This window comes from Megascapheus bottae, chromosome 38, assembly GCF_031878675.1.
Source record: "Megascapheus bottae isolate mThoBot1 chromosome 38, mThoBot2.hap1, whole genome shotgun sequence".
NCBI classification, from domain to species: Eukaryota; Metazoa; Chordata; class Mammalia; order Rodentia; family Geomyidae; genus Megascapheus; species Megascapheus bottae.
In genome coordinates, this window is record NC_143546.1 from 3,556,782 (window position 1) to 3,565,996 (window position 9,215).

Below are 9,215 nucleotides of genomic sequence, written 5' to 3' on the forward strand. Positions count from 1 at the left end.
TAAAACAAACAAACAAAAAAGCATGAACACAAATCACCCCCCAAAATCATCCCCCTGCACTCTGCTGAAGTAAAAAGTCCAGCTTGACAGACACAACCTCAGGCCTGACTTTTGCTTGCTCTTCAGGGCTCCGCTTCTCCTGGAGGAGACAGTATGGGTTAGTACCATCCTGCTCCTGGGCAAACTGCCCCCTCTCATCCCAGAAACCTCACTGGACACCAGCACCAGCACCCCAAGAGAGCCTGACTGACAGCACCGTTCTGAGCCAGCTAGGCGCTGGCAGCCAGGCTTTCATGAGCCTGGCTGTCCCTGAAGTTTACTGTCACGAATGAAGGTTCCAAAGCCACAGAATCATGCAGGAACCAGGGGCTCAATTCTTCAGCAACATATACAGACAGGGACATCTCTTCCTTTAGGCACCTGCTTCTCAGTTCTTTGACCTTGAGCAAGTTGTTTCTTCTAGGCCTATCCTGGGTTTGTTATGCTTTTTCCTTCAATTCACCAAATAAAGCAAAGTCATAATCCAGACAATGTAAAACAATTACATCTACATAATATGCATATATACATATGTGTGTATACATATGTATATATGCATATTATGTATGGCAGGTGCCTAGCTCTGTGCTCCTAAATCTTCTGTTAAGATAGGATCTTGTGAACTTTTTCCTTGAGACTGGACTCCAACAACCATCCTCCAGATCCCAGCCTATTACTGGGTTAACAGGCATAAGGCACTAAGGCGGCATTTGTCTGTAAAACCTTAATGTGTTACTCACAGCCACTCGGATGACAGGCACACTGATGACCTACACTCCACAGAAAAGGCTTTGTTTGCATGGTGTAGTCAATGGATCTGACAGTGGTGCCAAGGGGATTTCTGCCATCGTTAACTATTTCCCATACCACTACCCAGGAATCCTGACACAGTGCTTGAACTCGGAAGGCCTTCATTCAGCTGTCACCACTGTCACAGCTAACTTTCTCAGCCTTTGCCTGGCTTTTGGAAACAAGTGTCCAGGCTCCCAGCCACATTGCCACCAGGCCACAGGTGGCTTTCCTCAGGAGCACCCCAAACTCCCCCCCCCAGCTTCCCCCACATTCTCTCTTGAGATGTAAAACCCATGCCAAGTCCCTATCTAGACCTGGCATTATGCTCTGGCCACCAGAGCTGCTGGCCCAATGGAAACTGCCCTCACCCTAGGAGTTAGCCCACTGGCTTTTACACTTGTTCTGCCCAGAAACCCTTTGGGGTCTCCCCCCCCACCAAGCATCTGGGCCCTAGGCCTGGGTCTCCCAGAGGCTGGGAACAAAGGCCTGGCTAGAGAGGAATCCCCACAAAATCAAGAAAGAAGTGTCTCTCCAGTCACACGGTATTGTACTGTAAGTGTGTGCAGACCAAAGCTGCGTGTGCAAGCTTGCAAAGGAGTCTGTGGTGTGAGCAAGTGGGGTGTGTGTGTGTGTGTGTGTGTGTGTGTGTGTGAGCGCGCCCACGCGGCTCCGAGTGTGCGCCACTGAGATGGGGACCGGGTCGGGGCGGGCTGGGATGGTCTCCTCCCCCCCATCACATTGAGAAATCTCAGTGAGTCACCGAGTGGTTCTGCATATTAATGAGCTCACTTGCTGCGAGGGCAGGAGCGAATTTAAAAGAGGCCGGGCGGGGCGGGGGGGGGAGGCTGGGGAAGATCTCCTGGAGCGAGCGGTGAAGCGCAGAGCGCCTCCCCTCCAGGACCGACAGGCAGACCGCTCGGGGGTGCTCCGGATACCCAGCGAGCTCGGAGGTGCGCTCCGGCTCCCCGCGCCGCGACCCTCCGGCCAGCATGAGGCTCCTGGCGGCTGCGCTGCTCCTGCTGCTCCTGGCGCTGTGCGCCCTGCGCGTGGACGGTGAGTGCCAGGAGGTTCCCGGGGCGTCCCGTCGGTCCGGGGGGGGAGCCCAGACGCCAGGCACTGGGGGCATCCTGGGATCCGGAGAGCTCTGGGTGGGTTCTGGGGGCCGTGGTGCTGCGCAGCTCAGCAGCCCCGCGCTCTCCCGCAGGATCCAAATGCAAATGCTCCCGAAAGGGACCCAAGATCCGCTACAGCGACGTGAAGAAGCTGGAAATGAAGCCAAAGTCCCCGCACTGCGAGGAGAAGATGGTGATGTGAGTGCTGGTCGGCGTGCGGGCGCGCGGTGCCCGGCGCAGCTTCTCTGGCGGAGGGCGCGGGCCGGGCGCGGGGGAGACCCCTGCCCCGGGCTCCGATGGCTGCCGCGCGCGTGTGCCGGGGTTGGGGGTGGAGGGGTGGGGTTCTGCCCACGGTGCTGGTGCAGGAGCGCGGCCTGCAGCCCCAGGAACTCCAGCATGCTCGCTCTCTCTCGTCCTGGCTTTTCGGCCGGGGACGGTCCACGGGGACGGCCGGCGTGCGGCTTCCGGGGTCTCCCCCGCCGCGGGACACCGCGCCGACCCTCCCTCGGGGCCTGAGCTGTCCTGGGGAAGTGCTCTTCTTCGGGGAGGTTCACAACACCGGAGGCTTGCTTGGTGGGGATGCGGGCGATGTCTTCAAAAGTGGGGCAGCGCAAGGGAACACGGAGTTTCCCAATTAACCACTCGAGGCCAGCACCACCACGGTTTCCCCATCAATGCGCTCTTGGCCAGAAAGGGAGGCCTTGGCAAAGCAGCTCCCAAATATCTGCCATGCGCCGCTGGCCCCTCTTCCCCGCCCCCAGAAACAGGACTCACTTTATTCTCGGCCTGGACAAGTGCCTTCCACCGGCCCCAAGACCTTCTCCTAGTGTCTGGGAAGGAAGGAAGGGCACCCCCACCCCCCTGCCCTGCACCTCACTACCCCACCCTGCCTCAGGCCAGGCCCTCAGGGCCCAGTGAGGGAAATTCAGAAAGACACCTGGCCTGAAAGGACTCCCTGCTTTCCTCCCTAGGCCTCTAAATGAGCTCTCCCCACCCCCCCCCCAAAAGAGAATACCCTCCACCCTGCCCTTTGCCTTGCTCCAGAAAAAAAAAAAATACCTTGATGGCTCAAGAAAGCCCCTCATCACTTCCAGTTTAAGGGTTCAAAATGTCAGGGAGTTTGCAAGGCATTTGTAAGTCCTTGCAGGGAATAAAAATGGTATGGGGGACAGTGTTTCCCCCCCAAAAGGACGGAATCCTGACTAAGCAGGCTTGTTCTTTTCTTGACTGAAACTGACAAGCATGGGGGTGGGGGGACTTCGTGTTAGCCTTGTGAGAATATGCAGGAACTTCATAAAATAAGCAGACACCTAGTCATACCTCCTAAACTGCCTCTTCCACCCGCAAAGCTCCCCAAGCCCACTGAAAGGGCTGGAGGCTCCTCTCCCCCAAGACTTTCAACATCAGACAAGGGGCCAATGCTTTTGGCAGAGCAGGTTTGCAGGCACAAAGGCTGAACAAAAGCAAGTTTTCCAGTTCACCCTGAGTCACCCAGAAATCTCTAGCAGGGGAAGGGAGGGGGGGCAACAGAGAAGTCTGCTTTGCAAGTACAGAGCCCTTGCAATCTAAAGGGCCCCAAAGAACCTTTTCTAGAAAGGTCTACCCGGCTCTCATTAGAACCTTTGGCACTCCACAACTGCCAAGGTGGAAGTCACAGGACCCAGAATTTTGAATCACTGTTGGGGTCATGGATGCTCCTGTCTGCCCAGCCGACTGGTATGAATAGTCTGGGTAATCCTGTGTGCACCTGGGCATGTTGGTGAGCCAGCTGAACAGCTCTGTCCTGCTCTCTGACCTCTAGGAGTCTGGGCACTCAGCATGCAACACTGGCCTGAAAAGAGCATTTTTCTCCCTACATTCCGAGTGCAAAAGTGACATGACAGCATGGAGTGGGGGGATCGTGCTGAATTCCTGCAGGGTGACTAGCTACCAGGCTGGGATTGGGGGTGTGGCAGCTACATTGTACTCTGGCCCCAGGTTAAAAGCCTGAGTGGAGCTGTGTCTCATGGAGGACTGTGTCCCCATCACCTGGTATTAAAAGAAGGCTCTTCCCTGCCCCTGGGAACTCAGCACAAAGCGGAGAAGAGAACAGGTTGCCTAGAAACATCCAGCCCCCATTCAGGTGGCAAGACCTCGTTTTCTCTCCCCATTGACTGGGAAACAGTGTTCATGGCAACCCTGCCCCTCAAGAACTTGGCCTGTGAGCCCTACTACCTTTGGTAGCCTGTGGATTCCCCCACCTCCCACTCTTCCCTTCCAATAACCTAAGCACACCCCCTGGGAAGTGTCAGCCTCATTTCTCTTCTTGTCCTTCCCTCCTTCTGGAACACCATCCTTCCTTTCCTACCAGATGCTTCCTCATGATCTAGCCATCCTCTCTTGCCAAGGAGATGACCCAAGTGCCTGGCAGACAGCAGGCTTGCCTGTCTTTCCAGGCCAGAGCTCTCGGACATTGAAGGCTGGTCTTTCATATTTGACTGCCTTCTCTTCCATGATTAATTGTTAATAATAGTATTCACTGGGCACTGCTCAGGTACGAAGCACTTGATTATAGCCTTCCACTATCACAACAGTTGGCAGTAAGTCCTATTACTGTGTCCATCTTACACATGGACAGATTCAGAGAGGTAATGTGAAGTTCAAATCCAGGATCTTGCCCTTGCACAAGCCCACTCTACTTCTCTAGCACAGCTAGGCTTTCATAGTATTCCAAAACACTGCCTTTGGGAGGCCTGAGGTCTTCAGGCTATGAAGAAAGGAGGTCTTACCTTTCTGCCCCAAGACGAGATACTGAGCATTAAAGTGGGCTTCAAGACCAACCCAACTTTTCTTCAGGACTGGCAAATGCCCGTACCTGAGACAGACGCCCGTGTCTGAGACAGACTGTGGTGGGGCTTGGAGTAGAGGGTCAGCATCTGCAGGGCGTGGCCTCAGACCCAAAGACTGGCCTTAGCACTTCACCCTGCTGGCACTGGTTCTCTTTACCTCTGGATCCCGGGTAGAGTCCCTGACCTTTGTCCCCCAAGAGAGACCTGAGCCCCTGCTAGGGGTGAGTAAAGGCAGGAGTCACTAAGAACTCCAAGAAGAAAAGCCAGACCACTTAACCCCATGCAAGTGAGACCATAACCTGGAGTCTGAGATTAAGGGGACACACAACTTTCCAAAATCCAGGCAGAAAGTGAGAGCTTTGTAAAAGCCTCCTCAAAGGAGCAAGGAGAACAAGTCTCCCGGTACCCTCATCTGACAGACCAGGGCCACCCAACAGGCCAAGAAAGGAGCTGTTACTCAGTCACCTCAACCCTGCATCGCCTCCCCCTCCATTTCAGCATCACCACCAAGAGCATGTCCAGATACCGGGGCCAGGAGCACTGCCTACACCCCAAGCTGCAGAGCACCAAGCGTTTTATCAAGTGGTACAATGCCTGGAATGAGAAGCGCAGGTACGCCTCCTCCTTGTGTCCTCTTTCCCACCTTCCACCAGTCATCGGGGGCTCTCCCTCCCCACAGCCTGATCCCAGGTCATCCATCTAGCACCACCACAAGCAAATAACAGTGCTTCTATGCCTCCAAGGAAGAAGAACTGGCCACTTCACAAAGCAGGCTGTCATCCCTGTAAATGTTGCAGGTTTGATTATCTCTTTGTGAACCAAAGTCGGTTTTACTCTAACTTTCTTACTATAGTCTTAATTACTCCTTTTCTTTAGGTCACATAAGCTGTCAAATGGTCTCCCCCTGTGATCTTGTGGGGAGAAAGGTGACCATTTAAGTGACGATCCTAACTAGCCATAAATCTGTGGGCATACCCCCTGCCAATCAAATAGTCCCTCCAAGGGGTCCTCTACCCCACAGTGCCCAGATATCTGATGAGTTCCTTCCCATGTGAGTACCTGTGAGACTCTGGGTTTACCCCCTTTAAAAATTAGAGCTTCCCTGACCCCAGGGAGCAGCAGACATGAGAAGGCCAGCACTCCTGGGCTACCATTCCCCACCTTCACAAGGAGACTTCTGAGCGCTGGTCCCTGAAGATGGAGATGCCACCTGGGAAGGGGAGGCTGCTTCCCAGCTCCCTTGTCCCGTAAGAAGGAGGGGTCTGCCCTGAACATGCCGCCTTCACCCACATGGAGCTTGCTTACATCTCTATCTGTACAACATGGCTAAGGAAGCACACACATACTCAGATCGGGTGACCTCCCCAGGAACTTGAGCCAGCATCCTGTTCTTATATATACACCTATATCTCCATTCTAATATGGGTGTCTATGTTGTCTGTCCCATCACCTGGCCCCAGGCCACCCACCACCCACCAGGCTCAGTTCTGGGGCCATCTTTCCCACAGACACTTGGGCTGGGTCCTGCACCTGAGAGCCTTTTCTTGCTGTTTGCAAAACTGCCTCATCTGCAGTTATTTGAAATAGAAAATGATGAGAGTAGGAGACTATTTTCTATATCTGATGAGAATGATGCCCTCTTTCTGGTTGGGGCAGACAGCACACATGTCCTGTCCACTCTCTCTCACATCTAGAGCCTGTGTCATCAAAAGTAAAATGAGGCTAACCCTGGGGGCCAGTCATTCGGGGTTTTAGAAGACCTTGCTCAGGCTCCTGGAAGACAAACCTTGTACCCATCTTGTTTCTCCCCAACCCCTTGGGCTTTAGCTTTAAAGAAGAGAGACCTGTGGGCCTAATGTAGCCTTGCTTTTGTCCATAAATTATAGTGATTAAAGCATGGACAGGCTTCTCTGTTACCTGCCTGAGTTCATTGTATCAAGAGTTCTTCTTTCTTGGAGCTGTCCTGAGAGAGGAAAGGTTGAAAAATATCTTAGAAAGTGTAAAATGGCAATAGAGGAGCTGTATAAAGTCCTTTTTGCAGAGAGAGAGAGAGAGAGAGAGAGAGAGAGAGAGAGAGAGAGAGAGAGAGAGAGAGAGAGAGGCCATACTGAGCCCAGGATGAAGGAAGAAGGGTACATAACAAGACCAGGCCTGTAGGGCCAGACCAGGAACTTAGCACCTCAGAGACCAGAGCTTCTGGCAACCACAGAAAGCAGCCACATCTTTAGGTTGTCTCAGAAATCAGGAACAAGGCAGAGGGAGCAGTGGGCTGAGCGTGAAGCTGGGTCCTAAGGCAGTAAACTAGAAGGATTTAGAAGAACTAAATGGAGTCGGCTTGGGAGGTAAGGGGCAAGGCAGAGCATGAATGTCCAGTGATGGAGCGATGGGGCAACAGAGCCAAAAGGAAATGACCGTGAGGCACAAGTCCAGACCTGGTAACCCTCTTCTAGTCTTCAGGCAGTGGGACCTAGAAGTGGTTTTTTTCTGGGTGACAAACCTAAGTCAAGGGAGAAAAGGCTGCACTCAGGTGAGAAATGGAACTCAAGATTAAGTCATCAGGTATAAATCACATGTCTCTTGGGCCTCTTGCCTCCACATAAAAATATGAATTCCATGAAATATGGGGGGATGAAATGGCGCCTACAGCGGCAGAAGCTGATTAGAAAGGAAAAGGCCAGGCTGGTGTGAGGTTTTGTGGCTGAGACAATAGGGTTCTCTGAGGCGTCCCCCTCACTCCTGCTGCAATCCTGGGGTGGGGGTGGGGGTGGCTCAGCCAGCAGCTGGGAGCTGCTCTGAACCAGTCCCTTGGCCACTGACACCTGCTTTCTCTCTTCCCAGGGTCTACGAAGAATAAGGCGAGCCATCTCTGACAGGAAAAACTCCAGACCAGTTAGGAGACTTCAGAAAAGGACTTTGCAGATTAAAATATAAACCCTTTCTTTCTCACAGGCATAAGACACAAATTATATATTGTTACCAAGCACTTTTTACCCAGGGTCGGTTTGTACATTTTATAGCTGTATGCGAAAGGCTTTCCAGATGTGAGAGATCCAGCTCTCCTGCAGACTTTTTGTCATAGGCAGCTTTTTGCTGAAAAAAGAGAGAAACTCATGCCTTTACTTAAAAAAAAAGAAAAAGAGAAAAAAAGCTTTTGTATTATTCATCTGTCACTTCACATCTGAGCTTTATAAGCGCCTGGAGGAACAATGAGCTTGGTGGGACATTTCACTGCAGCACTGCTCCGTTCTTAACTTGGGCCTGGCGCCTCTACACAGCTGCCTTGGGCTCTCCTGGGCTTCTGGCTTGTCCCAGCCTCTGAGTGGTTCTGCAGTGGCCCCATCCTGGGAGCAGGTCTCTCTGCATCTGTGCTTAGAGGAACTAGTTTGGTTGCCTGACCAATGTGCTTCCTCTGCCTCTCCCCTTCCAGCTCATTTTCCTCCACTCTGGGAGGGAACATTTCCAAGATGAGTGATGACCAGGCAAGAGATTCTTAATGGGGGTAGTGGGTCTTTGCTCCAACCCAAGGGTACACTGCCACTTCAGTGTGCCCTGCTTTCCTTCAGCAGTGAGGCTTCCAACACTCAGCAAAAACCTTTCGAGGGAACCTTCGCATTGCACAGACATAGGCACCACAAACAGCCACAGCTGCACGGGGAAGCCCCCTGCTTCCAGTGCTTCCCTCTGGGGAGCTAAGATGACCATGCATTCCCTCCTGTGTATAGAACCTTTGCAGGCATCCTGTCATACCTGCCGCCCTTCCCTAGAGGCCACGCCCCACTGCTGTGTTATTTGCTATGTGAATGTCAGAAACCATTAGTGTTGCATGCACGTTTCGTATTCTTTCTAAGACAAAAAAAAGAGAAAGTAATAAAATATATTTGAAATGTACCGAAAATTCTGACTTTTTTTTTCTATTTAGTGGAACAAGGAGAACAATAAAATGTTTACCACCTCCTGAATAAACAGGATGGACTGGGAAAGGACACTGGTGTTTCCCAACGCCTCTGTAGCGAGAATGTGAGGGAAGGGCTGACGCTGGACTCAATGACAATGCTTCCCACAAGTGCAGGAGAGCCATAGTGGGAAGGGAAGTGCCAGGGCAGGGACAGCAGAAACCAAGTCCCCTTCATACAGGCTCTTGCTTGGGCCCCCCAAGAAGCACCAACTTGCCTCACAGCCCTCCAAATGCAGACAACTTCCTTTGCTGGCATGCAGCACGGGGCGCAGGACTTCATCGTGTTCTGGGTTCTAGCTTCACCATCACCCTTCTGCTTACTCTGAACATACTACACATTCCTCACCCATGCTGAGCGCCTCCTGCCCTGCCTGGGGTTGCAGTGCTGTACTGTCCCTGACCCCTGCTGCCCAGAACATCCCTCCCTTATCTGCCCATCTGCATCATCCACCTCGTAGTCACTGTCCCTCCTTGTGGGGGAAGGAGAGG

General features: G+C 52.8%; 1 protein-coding gene across 1 annotated transcript; it reads left to right on the forward strand.

The window, feature by feature from the left end:
• The first annotated feature begins 1,651 nt into the window (after nt 1–1,651).
• Cxcl14 (C-X-C motif chemokine ligand 14) lies at nt 1,652–8,659 on the forward strand. The gene is made up of 4 exons (XM_090325462.1): nt 1,652–1,884; nt 2,036–2,141; nt 5,270–5,383; nt 7,610–8,659. Exons 1-4 carry the CDS (start codon nt 1,821–1,823, stop codon nt 7,623–7,625), a joined length of 300 nt encoding a protein of 99 aa, XP_090181588.1. The 5' UTR covers nt 1,652–1,820; the 3' UTR covers nt 7,626–8,659.
• The last annotated feature ends 556 nt before the right edge of the window (nt 8,660–9,215 follow it).